Here is an 18303-nt window from a genome sequence, read left to right as displayed (position 1 = left end):
GTCCAAAACCAAAAATTACATTCACTGTAACACAGTTTGATTTGGAAAAAGGACTGTAAAAGCACTCATGTCAGAAAGAGGCTGGGGTGCGGCTCAGTTGGTGGTGTGTCGAGCATGCAGGACGCCCCAGGTACAGCTCAAGCACTGCATAATCCAGGTGTGACAGCCCACACACCTGTAACCCCCACACTGGACAGGAGTTCAAAGTCATCCTCAGCTGCACAGAGAATTTGAGGCCAACCTGAGTAATCTTAAAACACCAACAAAAGAAGAACTGGACTCGGGACCAGAGGTGACTCAAGTGACTGTGATAACTTGTACACACCACTAAGTCTGAATCCGTCTGTGACGACATGCACACACCACTAAGTCTGACTCCATCTGTGATGACATGCACACACCAGTAAGTCCGATTCCATCTGAAATCTTAACAATAAAGAATACTTCCAGCTGGGCAGTGGTGGTGCACTCCTTTAATCCCAGCACTTGGGAGGCAGAGGCAAGACAATCCCTGAGTTCAAGGCCAGCCTGGTCTATAGAGTTTCAGGACAGCCAGGGCTACACGGAGAAACCTTGTGTCAAAAACCAAATCCTCAAAGACGCTCATCGTCCACAGCCCTGAACGCCATCTCTGAACTAGTCTCCCTACTCATCTGCTGGTCCTCCAGGAGCCTGTTACCATGGTACCGAATGAGAAGAATTTAGCAAAGTTCATGCAAGGCTTACTGAGATGGGTCAGCAGGTAAAGATGCTTGCCACCAAGCCTGACGACTTGAGTCCTATCATGGGGATCCACAGGGTAGAAGGAGAGAACCTTCACAAAAGTTGTCCTCTAACTGTGGCATGTGTGCCCCAATACACATATAATACACAAAACACATACATGAAATGTCATTTTCATGTAAATATAGAAAAAAAAAAAAAAACTTAAACAACAACAAAAACAGAAACCCTTCCAGGTAGCAGATAAGAGAAATGAAACTGCCGTCCCCCTTCAAACCGGAACTATACCGTGACAGATTCTAAGAGCTGAATGGACTACAGGCTCCGACTGCGGTATCCCCCAAACAGCAGTACCTTTTCCTTCTTCAAGGGGTTCACGATGTTGCCCAGGTCCTCGACATCCACCACGGAACTCAGGCTCTGGTAATCCTGGGTCCCCGACTCCTCCTCACTGCTGCTCTCGCAGGGCTCTTCCTCCTGGAAGGCAAGGATTTCAACACAAGGCTGGTCCCTCACTCCTTCTGCCACGGGGACCTGACTGTTTTATTGTATTTGGTTGACTTTGTGTTGCCGGGGATGGATACCCCAGCCTTTCATGATGCTGGGCAGGTGTTCTGCCACTGAGCAACACCTCAGAGGACCTTTACCGTGTTTTTGTATGATCTTTGTCCCCTGCTTTTTTTTTTAATTATCATTTATCGTGTGTGTGTGTGTGTGTGTGTGTGTGTGTGTGTGTACACAAATATCACAGTGTGCTTGTGAAATCCATCATCTTTTTCCTCTTTGTGGGTTCAGGGATGGGACTTAGGTCATCAAGCTTGGTGACAAGTGCCTTTACCTGCTGAGGCATCTTGTTAGCCCCACCTTTACAGTATTAATTTTTAAATGTATAAACCATCTTAGATCTCTGGCATCAGAGTAATCCCTGTGAAAAGGCATCACAGGGGCTGGAGAGATGGCTCAGTGGTTAAGGGCTCTGATTGCTCTGCAGAGGACCCAGGTTTAGTTACCAGCAGCCACATGACAGCTCACAACTGTCTCTACATTGGTTCTAGGGTATCTGGTGCCCTCTTCTGGCCTCCACAGGCACTGCATCCACATGGTACACATACCTACTTGCAGGCACTCCTAACAAAAATCAACCTTAAAAAGAAAAAACTCAGAGTGACAAAAACTAACACTTCAGCTAACCTCCCATGTGAAAACAGAATGAGCAAACACGCAGAGGAAGATGATGCCAGGGAGAAGATGGGAACAGTGGGCTGTGGGGTCAATCACTATGACAACACTTCCTAGCAGGCTTGAGGCCAGTTCAATCCTCAGTACTGAAAGCAGAGATGAGGCCAGCAAGATGGTGCAGTGGCTAACGGTGCCTGCCACAGAGCCTGAAAGCCTGGGCTCTATCTCCTGGATCCCCCTGGTGGAAAGAGAGGATCGAGTTCTACCAAATGTCATCTGACCTCCATACATGTGCAAGAGCTTGCACGCTTGCACATGCGCGCACGCGCGCGCGCACACACACACACACACACACACAGAAATACTTTTTTCTGGAAGGCAGGCAGTCTTCTTTGCTTCTAGATGATAAAATAGTAATATGCCACAAATGTCACCCAACAATGGGCCATCCATATATGGCAGTGGCCCCATGAGCCCATATTGCCTGTAACATCACAGCCTCTGCTCTCTCTTCTATTTCTTTTAGTATCCGTGGTGATGTCCACCCAACACTGGAACAGCCTGAACAGCTCCCAGCTCAGAACATAGCTTGAGGTTAAGTGTCATGTGCCTGTGACTTGTCTCTGCAGGCAAATACAGAGAAGTAACTTCAATTTACTGCTGTGTAAGGAAGGCCCCAGGGTGAATACTCCAGCAAGATAAGCAACCCCAGCCTCAGCGATACAGCTCTGCCACTGCACTGTGCCAATACAGAGGGAGTGAGCACAGCTGGCACCCCAAACCCTTAAGGAAAAAGCAAGTCTGGTGATGTGGATAGTGTTTGCAGAGCGTTCACAAAGCCCTGGGTTCCATCCCCAGCATCGCACAAACCTGACATGGTGATGCACACCTAAAATCCCAACACACTGAAGGTGGGGACCGGAGGCTCAGAAGTTCAAGGTCATCCGCACTAGACATCAATCAATGCCACTGGAACTATCTGAGAACCTGTCTCAAAAGTAATCAATTTAATTACAATTTTAAAATTGGCAGCAGGTGGCATGTAGTTGGTAAGACACTCCGCTGACCATCTTGGGCTCTTCTGTAACTTATGCTCAGAACCACATCTTTGACAGAAATGAATCCACTACCTCTCGAAGGACCTCATTTCATCTTCACATAAAATCTAATCAAAACCGCCATTAACTTGGCTCTGCGACCTTCAGAAAATTTAAAACCTGTCTTCAATGAAAGATGAATGCAGAGGACTGGAGAGGCGGTCAGCCGTTGCAAGCACGGGCTGCTCTTGAAGAGAACGCAGGTTCGGTCCCCAGCACCCACACGGTAACTGACGACGGCCTGGAACTCCGTTTCCAGGAGATCCCACGCCCCCGCACACTTGCAGGCAAAGACCCCGGCACATAAAATGTAAAAAAATAAATGAACCTTTAAAAAACAAAATAAGTTAAATGTAATTCATGGAAACCACTGGGGTTGGAAAATTAATGTGAAACATTCCCTTCTTCCCCAGAAAGGCTCCAGTCCAATATAGCAACTCATGGGTACAGGTACTACAGAGTGCTCACGTTGTGGCTATAGAGTTTAGGAATCAGTAGCCACAGGAGGCTGCCTCCATCACAGAACTGACCAAACATTAGGGAAGCAAAGCTGTAAGGGTGGATGGGGAAAGACATCTTAGTTGGTGGGAGGTGGACACAGCAACAAGAAGCCACTGAGAAATTACTAGCAGATTGGGAAGCAAAGTGTGGGGGTGAGGAAGAGATGTGGGAAGATCACAGCCTGGAAGGAAAACGGCAGAGGCTTCTGGAGTGGCTGAAAGAGGCTCAGGAAAGTGTGTGGTGGTTAAAGGCTTGCTGTGCAAGCATGGGGACCAGAGGTCGGGTCCCTGGAATCCTTACCAATGGGGGATGAGCATGACTGCCCACCGTACTCCAGCCTGGCTGGGGTGCACAGCAAGCTGGCCAGACACTAGCCGTAACTCTCTGAGCTCTGGGTTCGATTGAGCTACCCTTCTCAATGAATATGGTACAAGAGTGACTAAGGATGATTCCCAACATCCATTTCTGGATCCACATGCACATCCACACGTGTGTATGTGTGCCCAAACACACATACATGCCCACAAGCATGGAAAAACATGCATACACACACATGCACACCACTCACACACACATGAAAATGGGGGGGAGGGGACCCCATTTTTAAAATCTTGTCTGAAAATGGAGCCCTCCGGCTTGTGTGTGCCTGGAACAGACAGGATAACGGAGTAGACAGACTGCACACAGGAGTAGCTACAGTACCCTAGGGGAGACAAGATGCTGGCTGAACCCAGGTAATGGGAGAGCAGGTGCCTGGTGCCGAAACTCACCTGTCACTCAGCACCTATGCCCTGCACCGAGGACACCAGCGTGGCCACACCCTGGTAACCAGGAGATGGAAGAGCAGGAGGAAGATGGAGAAACGCAAGAGCGGACAGGTGCGAAGGTCGGGTAGAGTGGGGTCTCAACTGACACAGTCCCGGGAAACTGCTGGCCGTGGCGGTGCACACCTGTGACCCCAGCGCTCAGCGGCAGTGAACTCCACGCCACCCTGGCGTACAAAGTTCCGGAACAGTGAGGACTACAGTCTGTCTTTTCTTTTCCTTCTTTCTTATTTGTTTGTTTGTTTGTGTTGTTTTTCGAGACAGGGTTTCTCTGTGTAGCCCTGGCTGCCCTGAAACTTGCTCTGTAGACCAGGCTGGCCTCGAACTCACAGAGATCTGACTGCCTCGGCTTCCTCGGCTGGGATTCAAGGTGTGCGCCACCGCTGCCTGACCCTGAGATCCTGAGCCACAAACACTGGAGGAAAACCAACACCTCTGGCCATGCGTGGCTGCACCTGGGAGGCTGTGACAAGGGGACTGTGTGTTTGGGGCCAGTCTCGTGTACAGGAGACCCCCCCCCCCCCCCGGCACCCTGAGGCAGGAGGATGAACATAGAGGCGTTGCTGGAGGCCTGAGGGCTGGAGCAGTTGGCCAGGGAGAGGGACTGACCACTCACACCGACAGTCAAGCCTCGCCTAAAGACGGGAACAAAAGTGGAAAAAGACACAGTGGGCCAGCACTCAAAGCTGCTCCCGATGCATGTGGCCAGGTGGCCAGCCGGAAGGGGCCGCCCGGCTCTGACGACCGCCACTGGACAGCCGGAAGACAATTCTAAGGAAGTATCGTCAAAGGGTAAAGTTTAGCAGCTGAGGGAGCAGACGGATGAACCCAGGATGGCCCGCTGCTGCCGTAAGAGTGAGCGACGGTCGGGAAGGATGTGAGCCGGGGAGCTGCATGCTCAGACTGAGACATAAGTCACTCCTCCTGCTTCCATGTCTGGGCCGGAGGAAGATGGTAAAGACCTGCCTGACTCAGCAACGCAGCAGTGAGAGGGACAAGAATGAGTGGCGCTCTCTCTCTCTCTCTCTCTCTCTCTCTCTCTCTCTCTCTCTCTCTCCCCCACCCCTCCCCTCTCCCTTCCCCTTCACCACTAATAAGAGTTTCCATGTGGGGAAAAAAAGATTGAGTATCATGCCCTGAGTTTCAAGTCCAGTGCCTGGAAACTGAGGCTAGCTTCAGCGACACAATAGTTCCAGGCCAGCCTGGGCTACAGAACCAGGCCCTGTCAAACAAAGGGGAACACGGAGAGGGAGGGGTGAAAAAGGAGGGAGGGAGGGAGGGAGGGAGGGAGGGTGGCAGACTGGGGTGGGGTGAGGTGAGGAAGGTGAAGAGAAGGACGAGGAGGAGAGCAGGAGGGAGAAGGGAAAAGGGGAAGGGAAGGGGGGGAGGAGGAGAGGAGGGACGTATCTAGCACATGGCGAGCACACGGTGGAAGTCCCAAGCTGCGCTCTCTCTGAAGCTGCGCCTGAGTTTCAGATCCTTCTAACCAGGGCAGAGGTGGAGCCAGGTGTGTCACACAATCACACAAACACACAAGGGACACACAGAGGACAGGCACACGTGCTCGCTCGCGCGTGCGCTCTCTCTCTCTCTCTCTCTCTCTCACACACACACACACACACATACACACACACACACACACACACACACACACACACACACACACACACACGAGTGAGAAAGGAACATAAGCACACACCTCTGCATCCCTGGGGTGCAATTCGCCCTGCAGGTGAGGGCGCGTCTCTCCTGCGCCTGGCTGGGTGGACTCGCACTTCCCCCTCTTGCAGTCCCCACTACAGGTCTTCTTCTTCTCCCCCGTCTGCAGGGCCTGCAGCCGGGCGATGAACTTGGTCTTCCAGGCTGTGAAGTCAGCCTCGATGCTGCCGTGTTTGCTCTGAACTGCATTGCGATCTCCCTCCCCTCGGGTGAGCACCCGCTGGGCGCCGAGCATCCAGAGCCATTTGTCAACATTGGTGCTGACCTTCAGGGAAGAGAGACCGAGAGACTGAAAAACCCACAACCCACAAATACACAAACCAAAACCCAGTATGTCCTCCAAAGCAGGCTTCCAGTCTGTACTGCAGAAACCCAGTGACTCAGGGCCCTGCTTAGAGCAGCTGCTGAGGGACACAGCACAGGGCCACAAAATGATCTCCAAGCTCCAAGTTGGCACAGGCCTGGCATCCTAGCTACTTAGGTGTCAGAGGTGAGAGGATCTTCAGGTTCAAGACTTGCCTGGACTCAAAATAAGTTCAAGGCCAGCCTAAGCAACTTATGAGACTCTGTCCCAAAATAAAAAGGCTAGGGATATACCTCAGTGACAGAGCTCTTGCCTAGTGCACAGCAGACCCAGGGGTCAGTCCTCAGCATTGCACAAACCAGGTGTGGTGGCACACACATCTGTAAGCTCAGAACTCTGAGGAGTTGACGGCAGAAGGATGGGAAAGTCAAAATCATCCTGGCTGGGAATGGAGCTGCGTGCCAAAGCATCTGCCTAGAATCCCCAGTGAGGGGCTGGGGTGTGGCTCAGTGTAGAGCACCTGCCTAGAATCCCCAGTGAGGGGCTGGAGTGTGGCTCAGTGGTAGAGCACCTGCCTAGAATCCTCCAGTGAGGGGCTGGGGTGTGGCTCAGTGGTAGAGCACCTGCCTAGAATCCCCCAGTGAGGGGCTGGGGTGTGGCTCAGTGGTAGAGCACCTGCCTAGAATCCCCCAGTGAGGGGCTGGGGGCGTGGTTCAGTGGCAGGGTGATTATTTAGCATGTTCAAGGCCCTAGGTTCCACCACCATAAAGGAATAATATTAATGTAATAATTCATTATTACTGGGGCTGAAAAGATGGCTCAGTAGTTAAGAGAACTGGCTGTTCTTCTACAGGACCCACATTCAATTCCCAGCACCCACATGGCGGCTCCCATCTGTCTGTAATTCTGGCTCCATGCTACCCAACACCTTCTGACCTACACAGAGACCAGGCACACAAGTGCTACAAAGACACCCAGGCAGGTAAAATGCCCATACAAATAAAGTAAAATTTAAAAAATAACAGTAATTTAAGCAACAAAGTTTGTAGGTTCACTCTCATACACATAGCATGTGTGAGATTTCGTCTGTCTGTCTGTCTGTCTTTTGGATAAAGAAGGAACTGGTCCTATAACACACCCACCTTGTTGAAGTGGCTCCGGTAGGCAGAGTCTCCCAAGCCAAACACTGCATATCGCAGACCTTTGAGGTAAGTTTTGCCGAAGCGGAAATCATTAGCCGCCTCCTCCAGCCACTTAGAGAACCACTCTGCACTCTCAGTAGGGCGGCCGTCCGTGTATGTAGCAAGCAGGAAGGCACAGACATTTTTACTAGTGATCTAAATAAAACAGTATTCACATCAGAAGGATACTAGAAATAAGAATGACTACAAGAATATCAAGACACGATGGAGAAGCGACTCCGTGGTTAAGAGCACCTGCCGCTCTTACAAAGGACCCAAGTTCTAGTCCCAGAACCCACACAGGGGATCAAAACCAGCTACAACTCCAGTTCCAGGGGATTCAACAATGCCTTCTTCTGGCCTCCACTCTCAAGAGGCAGAGACAATAGGCTTGCCTCTGTCTGAGATCAAGCCAAGAACTTGACTCAAAAAACAAATGAATCAAAGTTTCTGAGTCATAGTGGAAAAGCTTCCAGGTGAAATGGCTCAGCAGGAAAATTCAATTTATTTTGGAAATTCTAATAACCCCACAGGACAGGTGATCAATTAAACTTGGGTTTTACATTTTTATTTTAATTGTGTGTAGATGTGTGGGTATGTGCACATAAGTACAGGTGCCCAACGAGGCTAGAAGAGGGCACCATATTCCCTGGATCTGGAATTAGGGGCAGCTGTGAGCCACCCAAGGTGGGTGCTGGGAACCAAACCTGGATCCTCTTCAAGAGCCACATGAGTTCTTAACCGCTGAGCCATCTCTGCAGCCCCAAATTTGGGAGTTTTAATTGAAGAAAAAAAATAAAGACAATTACCAACCTCTCCTATCAGACTGTCGTCTGGATCATAGTCCTTCAAATTAATAACGGCCACAGGCAGGTCCAGAGAGGTGACTGCTTTGGCAAGAGTCACTGCAAATCCCTAAAAAGAGGGGAGAAAATGAAAAATAACTCTTCAGTGGGCCAAATAAGGAAAGCTGCTATTTGCTCCAGCTGGCAAAGGATCATGGCGCCCCTTGTGGTAGATGCTTCTCTAGCAACTTTGTCCTGAGTGTTCATCATGAACTAAGTGTTCTTACAGAGGTGCGGCACTGAGTCAGATTCCCAATCTATAAAGGTGTGTACGGGGCTAAATCCACACTGACTTTGCCCAACAGGAATAGAAAAATTGTGAAGAGAATGGGAAATAGAGAAGCTGGGGGCTGGTGAGATGGCCCAGTGCATAAAGGAAGGCACTTGTCCCCACGCTTGATGACCTAGGTGAGATCCCTGAGACAAACAAGGTAGAGAGATAAAACCAACTCCCACAAGTTGTTCTGACCTCTCCTCGCGCGCGCGCACGCGCACACACACACACACACACACACACACACACACACACACACACGTGCACACACACACACACACACACTCCCTGAAAAAAAGCAATAATTTTTTTTTTTCATAAAAGAGAAGCTAGACTAGGGAGATAGCTCAGTGGGCAAGGTGTTTCCCACATAAACATGAGGACCTGAGTTCAAATCCCTAGGATCCATGTAAAGCCAGACACAGGAGCACACAATGGAATGCCAGTACTCCTCCAACAAGATGGGACTTGGAAACAGGAAAATCCCCAGAAGCTGGGAGGCTAGCCTTAAACAACACAGACCCAGTCTCAAACAAGGTGGAAAATGAGGACAAACACCCAAGTCTGTCTTCTGACCTCCACCTGTACATTCTGGCACATGCATATACACACATACACATACACACACACACACACACACACACACACACACACACACACAGAGATAAATAATGTTTAAATAAGAAAAAGCTGAAACCAGGCATGATGGTATATATTTATAATCCCAGCATCCAGAAGTCAGGGACAGGTGGTTCCCTGAGTCTCACTGGCCAGCCAGCCTAGCCTATCTGGAAACCCCCAAGCTAGCAAAAGACCCTGTCTCAAAAACACAAGGTAGACTGCACCTGAAGAACATCCAAGGTTTTATTTGTTTGTTTGTTTGTTGGGCGGCAGAGGGTCAATCCAAGTGAGACCAGAAGGAAGTCCAGGTCAGCATGACTCAGCAGCCAGTGCTGGTTCAAACCTCCTCTAGAGTCAGAGCCCAGGCAGTTTATTTCAGCCATATTTAAGCCCAGCACAATTTTGGAAAATAACTTTCCTGATGATAATTAACTCAATCCCACGTGTACAACAAAGCTTAAAGACACGATTACATTGGAACTCTTTTCAAAGTGCATATGGCCCCTCCCATAAAGATGGGCTGCACTGACTAAGAAACAATGCTCAAGAGGAGGATCTAGGGAGGAAGAGTCTGGGATAACATAACAGTCTGAGGAGTCAGGTGTGGCCTGGCCCTACAGACAGCACAGAGGTCACCAGGCTACTAACCACATCCATTCCCAGCCTTCTGGGTGGAAAGCAGGTTATACATCTCTTCCTTTGAAGAGACGACCCTGCCGGTTTAACATTCCCAGTTTCCCTAGGGCTTATCTGTGAGCACCAGGATCCTGTGTGCTGTGCAAGAGAGTGTTTGTTTAACTAAGTAAAGACGTGTTGCTTTTGTTTGATGCTGCATTTGTTTAATTATGGAAAGATGTGTGGCTGTTTTACCCTGCCTGCCTGAGGCACCTGATCGGTCTAATAAAAAGCTGAACAGATAATAGACAGGCAGAGGAGGGATAGGTGGGGCTGGTGGGCAGAGAGAAAAGGGAAACCAGCCAGCCAGGGGCCAGCCAGCTAGGGACTAGCCAGCCAGACACAGAGGAAGCAGGAAAGCAGGATGGACAGTATGCAGATGAGGTAAACTAAAGTTTAAAAAAAAAAAAAAAACTAGCTGGAAACAAGCCTAAGCTAAGGACGAGCATTCATAATTAATAGTCTCCATGTCATGATTTGGGGCTGGCAGTCCAAAAAGGCCTGCTATGCTCGTGACCTCTACAAAGGTTGTCCTTTGGCTACCACATGCATATGTGTACATGCACACAAACACAGCTGAGGGGTGGGGCACGAGAAGCTGGCTGACAGACAGGAGGAAGTCCTGGAGGCGATGTCATGTCTGGCAGAACCCAGGGAGGTTCTGGGCTGGAGTCAGCCTCAGCAAGAGAGAGGAGGGAGAAACAGACAAGTTATTACTGCATGGAGGAAGATGCAGAGACGCCAGAGCCCAGGAGGCAGCCGCCCCTAACCCCAAGGACCACACTTGTCAGCTCTCCCAAGCACAGGAAGGAACCAAATGCTGGAGGAAAGTTCAATTTGCAGGCAGGTTTTGACACTTGAGAAAAACACCCTCCTCTTTTCTGCTTGGCAGTCCCAAGGCACGGCCCCCTATGACACCTAACTACCAGCTACAGGCACTTCACTGACTGGGCACCCACCATGCCAGCCTCACTTCTGGGCAAGCAAGATGGACGGAGCCCTACTCCTGAAGAAGCTTCTGGCTTACTGGATGGATGGACAAGAGCCAGGAGACAAGACAGTGCTGAGCACCATGGAAGAAAATACTCAGATGGGTGGACAGAGTACAGGCTGGGGCAGGGAGAGCGTGCTCACTATACATAGAGTGGCAGTATGTTATGTGATACTTTGTTTGTGTTCTGACAAATAAAGCTTGCTTGGAGTCAGAGGGCAGAGCTAGCCACTAGTGAACCATAGAGGTTTGGAGGACTGTAGAGAGGGACAGGAAGTGGTAAGGCGGGGCTGAGACAGGATCTCAGCCCTTTTGGTTAGAGGAACGGAAGGGGTAGGAAGTTACTGGTGGCTGCTCCCCTGCTTCTCTGATCTTTCAGGTTTTCACCCCAATATCTGACTCCTGGTTTTTACTGATAAGATTAATTAGACTTGCACTTCATCAACACAAGAGCATATGTGAAAAGATAAGCAGTTGACCCTTGTTACTAGGCACGAAGTCTCAAAAATCCCCCGAATTTACTATCTTGCCAGTGACATGACTCACCAGAGAGGACCCTTAAACAACCTCAGGATAGAGGCTGGCAGCCAGAAATACCAACCATGTGACTGGAATTTAATTACCAATGACCGCCAATTAAAAGGAGTCATTGTGTGATTAATATGTCAAGATAAAGCCTAAGAATTACTCAGCAAAGGTCATTCTCTGGTACATAGAGAATTTGAAGTGACCCTGGCATAAAAGATACCTTGTCTGGGGGGGGGGGAGACTTTAAGGCTCTGAATAGGGTCACGGAGATGGCTCAGTGAGTAAAGACACTTATTGCCAAACCTGATACCCTGAGTTTCAACCCACCCCCAACCCACACGGTAGAAGGAGAGAACTGATTCCCACAGGTTGTCCTCTGCCATCCACATGTGTGCCCACATTCCTGCTCAAACACACACTAACATAAATAAATCTTTTTAAATGAGTAACGATAATGAATATTATTCTGAACAGGCCACCTAAGATGGTCTCAAAACAAAACATCTCTTCTGTATAATATCCACCAGAGGGCAGTAGGACCCTCTTTAGCAGCACACAAAATAACAGCCCTTGCTTTTTTTGGTTGCATTGGGTTTGTTTGTTTGTTTAATGATTCATTCTCATGGTAGCCTTACTCAGTCTTTTCCTAGAAAGCACTCAACACTTGTGACCTTCATTTCAGGGAAGCAAGTGACATGAGAGGATCCGCGAAGAGAAGCCGACGGACTCTGCTCCGCACACCTCCAGTTTGAATCTACTATTAGGGTAGGTTCCATCTACCTTCCCTGCCTTTAGTGCACTGACTGCATCGAACAGATGTGCGAACTTGCCAGAGATGGGACCCAGCCCTAACACCATCTCCGTGATTCACTGTTCACTAGTGTCTGACTCTTCTAACCAAAAGCCAATAGCCACCGGCACAAGGAAACTATAAATACAGCCCACCACACACACACACCCCCCAAAAAAAACCCTTAAACATGCTTCATTACCAGTGTTCGGCAATTTTTTCTCCCTTGTTGTGAGGTTCCCACATGTGAGATTACAATGTCATGTCACAGTGTCTCAGGGTTGGATGTGCCTGAAGCCCACGTCCTATCCCCAAGGCCAGAATCTCCATCCTCCAGAGGCAGACAAGGGCTTCGGGGCCCTTCGAGGCCAGGACCCACAGACACTGGGCCCAACAGAAGGAAGCCATCCACCATTCCAGAAAGGAACGAAGAGAGAATAATAGAAGGACTGCAAGACTGATAAACTCACTGCTAAAGGAGGTTTCTGGAATTTTCTTTAAACGCTGAGAAACCAAAGCAGAGGCGCTGTTCAAAGCCCTCACCTTGGCAGTGCCGGTCTGTGATCCGTAGAAAATCTTCACTCCAGACACGTGTGACTCCTTCTTCTGAAGGGAGAGTGAGTTGCCGGGAGCTCCAGGGACACTTTTCTCCTGGGAGCGAGTGACCTTGAAGGTAAAGAAGAGAAGGGAATCCATCAAGACTCTCCCTCACTTTGGGAGGAATAAAAATGAACTCGGACTCTGACTCTGTGATTCTCTTCATTTTTCTGGGTGTACCCCTCAACTCATCCTTGTGATCTCATTGGGTCCTTAAAAGGCAGAACCCACCTTTTTCAAACTTACATATGCCCATTCTCTGCAGAGGAAAGCTGTAGCCTACCTGTTTATGGAGGACTGGTCCCAGGACAGACAGACACACATATCTACAGGACCTCTTCCCTTAGGGAGATGTACACAATGTCTACCCCTCCTTCGTGGACTCCGACAACAAACCATTCCACTGAAGCCTAACCTGGGGACCTTAAAGGCCCAGGCCAGAATGGAGGATGACTTCCCTACAGCTGCATGGGTGGAGTCCTCTGCTCAGGTAACCTCTCACAACCTCTAGACTCCAGCACCTTCCAAGACCACAAGGCTATGTGTAATCGGAACAATATTACATACAACTGGCCAAGAGGAATGAGGTTGGGGGAAGTGACCAGAATCTCAGCTGGGTCTCGGGCTACCCCTCCTCCTGGAAGGGAAAATCAAGTCACCAAGCCTGATCTCCAGAGGTCTCTTGTAAGCAGTCACAGGTTCTAATGAAGCCAACTGTTACACTCAGAGGATGGCACATGCACATACATATACATATACACATACAATACACATACATACATACACACACACACACACACACACACACACACACACACACACACCAACAACAATATTCAAGTAATTTTCTTTTGCTTTGTTTTGTTTTGTTTGGGGGGGGTGTTGTTTTGAGACACAGTCTACCTGTGTAGCCCAGGCTGGCCTCAGACTAATCATTCTCCTGCCTTAGCCTGGAAAGTACTGAGATTACAAGCCTGCTCCCTACACCCTGGCTTCAAATGTCTCATTTAAAAAAAAAAATGGCATAGAATTTACTTAGAACTTACACACATGCTCCCAGACACTTCTTTGGGGGGTGGGGATTTGGAGGGGGACAGGGTTTCTCTGTGTGGTTTTGGTGGCTGTCCCGATCTCACTCTGTAGTCCAGGCTGGCCTCAAACTCAGAGATCTGCCTGGCTCTGCCTCCCGATTGCTGGGATTAAAGGCGTGCGCCACCACCGCCAGGCTCCTTGCAGAGACTTTAAACCATCTATAGATACATTTGATCCAATGAAAATGTTATATAGTTTTTACACTGTTTGGTTTTGAGAATGGTATTGTCAACTCCTTTCTCCAAACTAAAACATTCCTTCTGGCAGGGAGGCTCAACAGAGGCATGAAACTCACAAGAAACTTAGGAGACTCAAGAAGCCCCCACCATGGCTATGTAAGCAGCAACCGATTGCTGGGGAGGAGAAGAGCTCCCCACGGAGCTGCCTGTGAGGTGTGCAGGAGCCTTCAGAGATGTTCAGTCATCACCCATGCCGGGGCAGGACTTTTAGGTGACACCGCTTCCCAAGTGGTACTCGAGCTGCTGGTAATAACCCCAATACACTGACAGGCTCACAAAGCCCGACCTGGATGAAAACATTCCTTTAGTCTGCCACAGCCTCTCTCCTGGGGTGAACAGAAACAGTATCTAAGAAAAGGTCACATGGCAACTAAGGAGATCTGCACATAGTTGATAAAGAAGTTTGGCTGTGTGTGTGCGCAAGCTCACCTGTGAGTCAAATGCTCATGGAGGATAGAAGAGGGTGCTGGATCCCCTGGTACTAGAGTGACAGACCATGATAAGTCACCTGACATGGATGCTGGGAACGGAGTTCCGGTCCTCTGCAAGAGCAACTCATGGTCTTAACTGCAGAGCCTTCTCTCCAGCCCACATCCACGTTTTATGTGCGTTCTGGGGATTGAACTCAGGTTGTCAGGTTTGCGTGGCAAGAGCTTTGACCAGCTGAGCCAACTCCCCAGTGCAGTTGCCAAGTATTTTCTACTCTTGGCTTAATCCTGAACACCATCAGGATAAGGAGGGCAAACTGTGCAATTCTTATGTTCTGACCTTCAGTGGGTGTAAGGAAGGATTCTCCTATTCCCTGAAGGGTGCGAAACAGCTTTATTTCTCTCTCCTTTATATTTATTTATTTGTTTGTTTGTTTGTTTTTGGTTTGGGTTTTTTGAGACAGGGTCTCTCTACATAACCCTGGCTGTTCTGGAATTCACTGTGTAGACCAGGCTGGCCTCAAACTCACAGAGATCCACCTGCCTCTGCCTCCTGGGTGCTGGGATTAAAGGCATGTGCCACCACACCCAGCTACTTCTCTTTGTAGATTAAAATTCCACTATAAAATCTTCTGACTTAGTCCATTATAACACAGTCTCTAAAATTAAGGTATTAAAAAAAAAAATCTAAACAGTGGGGAGGAGAGGAGAGAGTGGAAACTGTGGTCGGCATATAAAATAAATTTTAAAAAATCTAGACAAACAAAAATGTGATTTAATGTTGCTATGAGCATTAGGACTGTCAGGAGGTGGAGGCAGAAAGACTGCCTAGAGTTCAAGGCTAGCTGGCTACATAGTGTGCAGCAGGCCAGCCAGGGACACATAACAGAACTCTATCCCACGAGCTAGATGGGTAGGTGGGCATAGGCCCTGTGGCCAAGCCTCATGGCTGGAGATCGATCTCTAGAACCTACATGATAGAAGGAAGGAACCAACTCCTGAAAGCATATACTCTGCCTGCAGAGGCCCCCAGATTGGTTCCCAGCATCTATATCCAGTTACAATCACCTGCAACTCCTACTCCAGAAGATCCACCGCCCTCTTCTGGCCTCCACAGGCAGTGCACTCATGTGCATATACCGACACATAGGCACCCAATTAAAAATAAAATGTTTTAAGGGGGAGAAAGTGAGAGAGAAAAACTACCCCAATTACCTGCTTCTTGATGACAACCTGGACACAGATCCAAAGAGTGACTCCCAGAGCACAGCCCAGATAGATGTAGAACCTGTTCACCCACAGCAACAGCAAAGGTGAAGAAAAGTCCCACACATCCAGAGGACCTAAGTTTAAAACAACACACAGCTGTAACAATGCATGCAGCCACACAGAAAGATGCCCACTGGTGTTTCAAAAATTAAAAGCAGCCAGGCGATGGTGGCACATGCCTTTAATCCCAGCACTCGGGAGGCAGAGGCAGCTAAATCTCTTGATTTTGATTGAGTTCCTGGACAGCCAAGGCTACTCGGAGAAACTCTTGTCTTGAAAAATAAAAATCAAAAATTAAAAAAAAAAAAATAATTAAAAGCAAACTTCATATTTAACGATCTAAGAAATTTCAATGGTTGATTTATTTTTGGTTGAAACAAGATTTCATTATGGAGACCAGGCCACACTCAAACTTACAACAATCCTGTCTCACTATCCAAACAGCACCATGTCTACCCTTTTTGTTTGTTTGTTGTTTCTTTTATGAGGCTCTCTCTAGCTCTGGATATCCTGGAATTCACTATGCAGACCAAGCTGGCCTCAAACTTAAAGAAATCCACCTGCTTCTGCCTCCCAAGTATTGGAACTAAGGGCATATGCCACAATGCCCAGAGCCCTGATTTTTTTATTTTATTTTTTTTTTTTTTTGGTTTTTCGAAACAGGGTTTCTCTATATAGCTTTGTGTCTTTCCTGGAACTCACTCTGTAGCCCAGGCTGGCCTTGAACTCACAGAGATCCACCTGCCTCTGCCTCTGGAGTGCTGAGATTAAAGGCGTGCGCCACCACCTCCCAGCTTGATTTTTTTTTAATACTTACTTTTTTAACTTTTACTTATGTGCAGGCTTGTGTACTTGCATATGTATATGTGCACATGTGCATACGTGCAATAAGCCATGGAGGACAAAGACACTAGATCCCTTGAAGCTGCTGTTACAGGTGCCTGTGGGTGCTGTACCCCAGCCCTCTGGAAAAGTGGCAAGTGTTCTTGACCACTGAGCCATCTCTCCAGCCCACATGCAACTTTTTTTTAATTTGAGGCTTGCCTTAAACACTGAAGCCGAAAGAAATTTCAAAGGACTTGAAAACTGAAATTTAGGGTTTACAAGTGTGTTCAATGGAGCCAGAAGTGTATAAGGAGGGAGCCATTTTTTTCTTTCTGAGGTTAGGCCAGTTTCCTTCAAAACATACACCTTTCTACTTTCCACACCCAATCAATGCCTGTAACAGGTATATCCCAGAAATGCAAAAAAAACTAGTTAAGAGAATGGATTGGTCCTCCCTGTTCCCAGTAGTGACTACCCCCTTGCTAATATGTACATTCGGTAGACTGAGGCAAAAGGAACACTAAATTTGGAGGCTAGCTTGGACTACATGACAATTTCCTAATCCTCCTGGGTAGTGACTTCCAAGGCAGCCTCAGCTACACACTGAGTGCCAAGCCAGTTGCTACACAAATGAGTTTCAGACCTGGGCTACATGGTGAGTCTCAAACTCTCCTGAACTATACAGTGAGTTCTAGCTCAACCTAGAACACTAAACAAGGCCCTTTCTGAAGAAAAACAAAAATATAATGAAAGGACAGAGGGGGAAAAATAAAATACAATAAAAACAAAAAGCAAAACACCGAGTGCAACAACCTATGGCCCCTGCGTGGGGAGAGAAGCTGTTTCCTCCTGCCCGCCCGAGACTCTGGCCAGCCCGTCCTCACCCATCCTCCGCGGAGCCCAAGCCCCGCAGGTCGCCAGCAAACGCAGACAGCTCCGGCCTGCGAGCAGAGGGACCGGGTTCACAGAACCAGGGAAGCCATGCCGTCGGCGAGCCCGCCCGCATTGGCCATAGAGGACAGAGGCGGGCCCAGGAGCAGACGGAGCTCGCGGAAGCTCAGAGCTCCTCTCTGATTGGCTCAAATGAGGAAAGGGGCGGGACCAGAGGGAAGCCCCGCTCGTAACGCTGGGAAAGATACTGGAGCACTTCCTGTCCTTCTCGGATTGGCTCAGAGTAGAAAGGGGCGGGCCGGTGGGAGGCGCGGTTTGCCTTAGAGTGGGAAAAGGCGGGACAGAGGGAAGTACTATCAAAAATGAATCACAGCCTTGGCGTGGTGCAGGCCGTTAATCCTCGCATTCAGGAGGCAGAGGCAGACGGATCTCTGTGAGTTCATAGTTCGAGGCCAGCTTGGTCTACGTAATGAGTTCAAGGACTTATGTAGGCCGGGGCTATGTAGAGAGACCCTGTCTCAAAATAATTAAGTAAATGAATGAAAGAAATGAATGACAGCTCATTGACACGGGCCTGTAAATCCAGCGCTCTTGAGGCTGAGGCAGGAGCATCACGAGATGCAGGACAGCTATTCTTTGGACCAAGAGTCTCACGTGTATCCCTGGTTGTAACTTGCTATGTAGAATAAACTGGCTTCGAATTTACAAAG

At 48.8% G+C, this 18303-nt stretch overlaps 1 protein-coding gene across 1 annotated transcript in view; it reads right to left on the bottom strand.

Moving 5' to 3' along the window:
- Window positions 1–17764, bottom strand: part of LOC114693659 (S-adenosyl-L-methionine-dependent tRNA 4-demethylwyosine synthase TYW1) — an 86636-nt gene extending 68872 nt beyond the window's left edge. The window contains exons 1-7 of the mRNA XM_028870142.1: window positions 17587–17764; window positions 15824–15951; window positions 12796–12918; window positions 8342–8443; window positions 7490–7684; window positions 6024–6308; window positions 1078–1200 (exon numbers count right to left, since the gene is read on the bottom strand). Coding sequence (XP_028725975.1) covers window positions 1078–1200; window positions 6024–6308; window positions 7490–7684; window positions 8342–8443; window positions 12796–12918; window positions 15824–15951; window positions 17587–17590 — 960 coding nt within the window. The 5' untranslated portion in view covers window positions 17591–17764. The remainder of the gene's footprint in view (window positions 1–1077; window positions 1201–6023; window positions 6309–7489; window positions 7685–8341; window positions 8444–12795; window positions 12919–15823; window positions 15952–17586) is intronic.
- Window positions 17765–18303: the final 539 nt, after the last annotated feature.

Source organism: Peromyscus leucopus, chromosome 23 (genome assembly GCF_004664715.2).
Source record: "Peromyscus leucopus breed LL Stock chromosome 23, UCI_PerLeu_2.1, whole genome shotgun sequence".
Taxonomy (NCBI): Eukaryota; Metazoa; Chordata; class Mammalia; order Rodentia; family Cricetidae; genus Peromyscus; species Peromyscus leucopus.
This window is presented reverse-complemented; position numbering and strand designations above follow the sequence as displayed.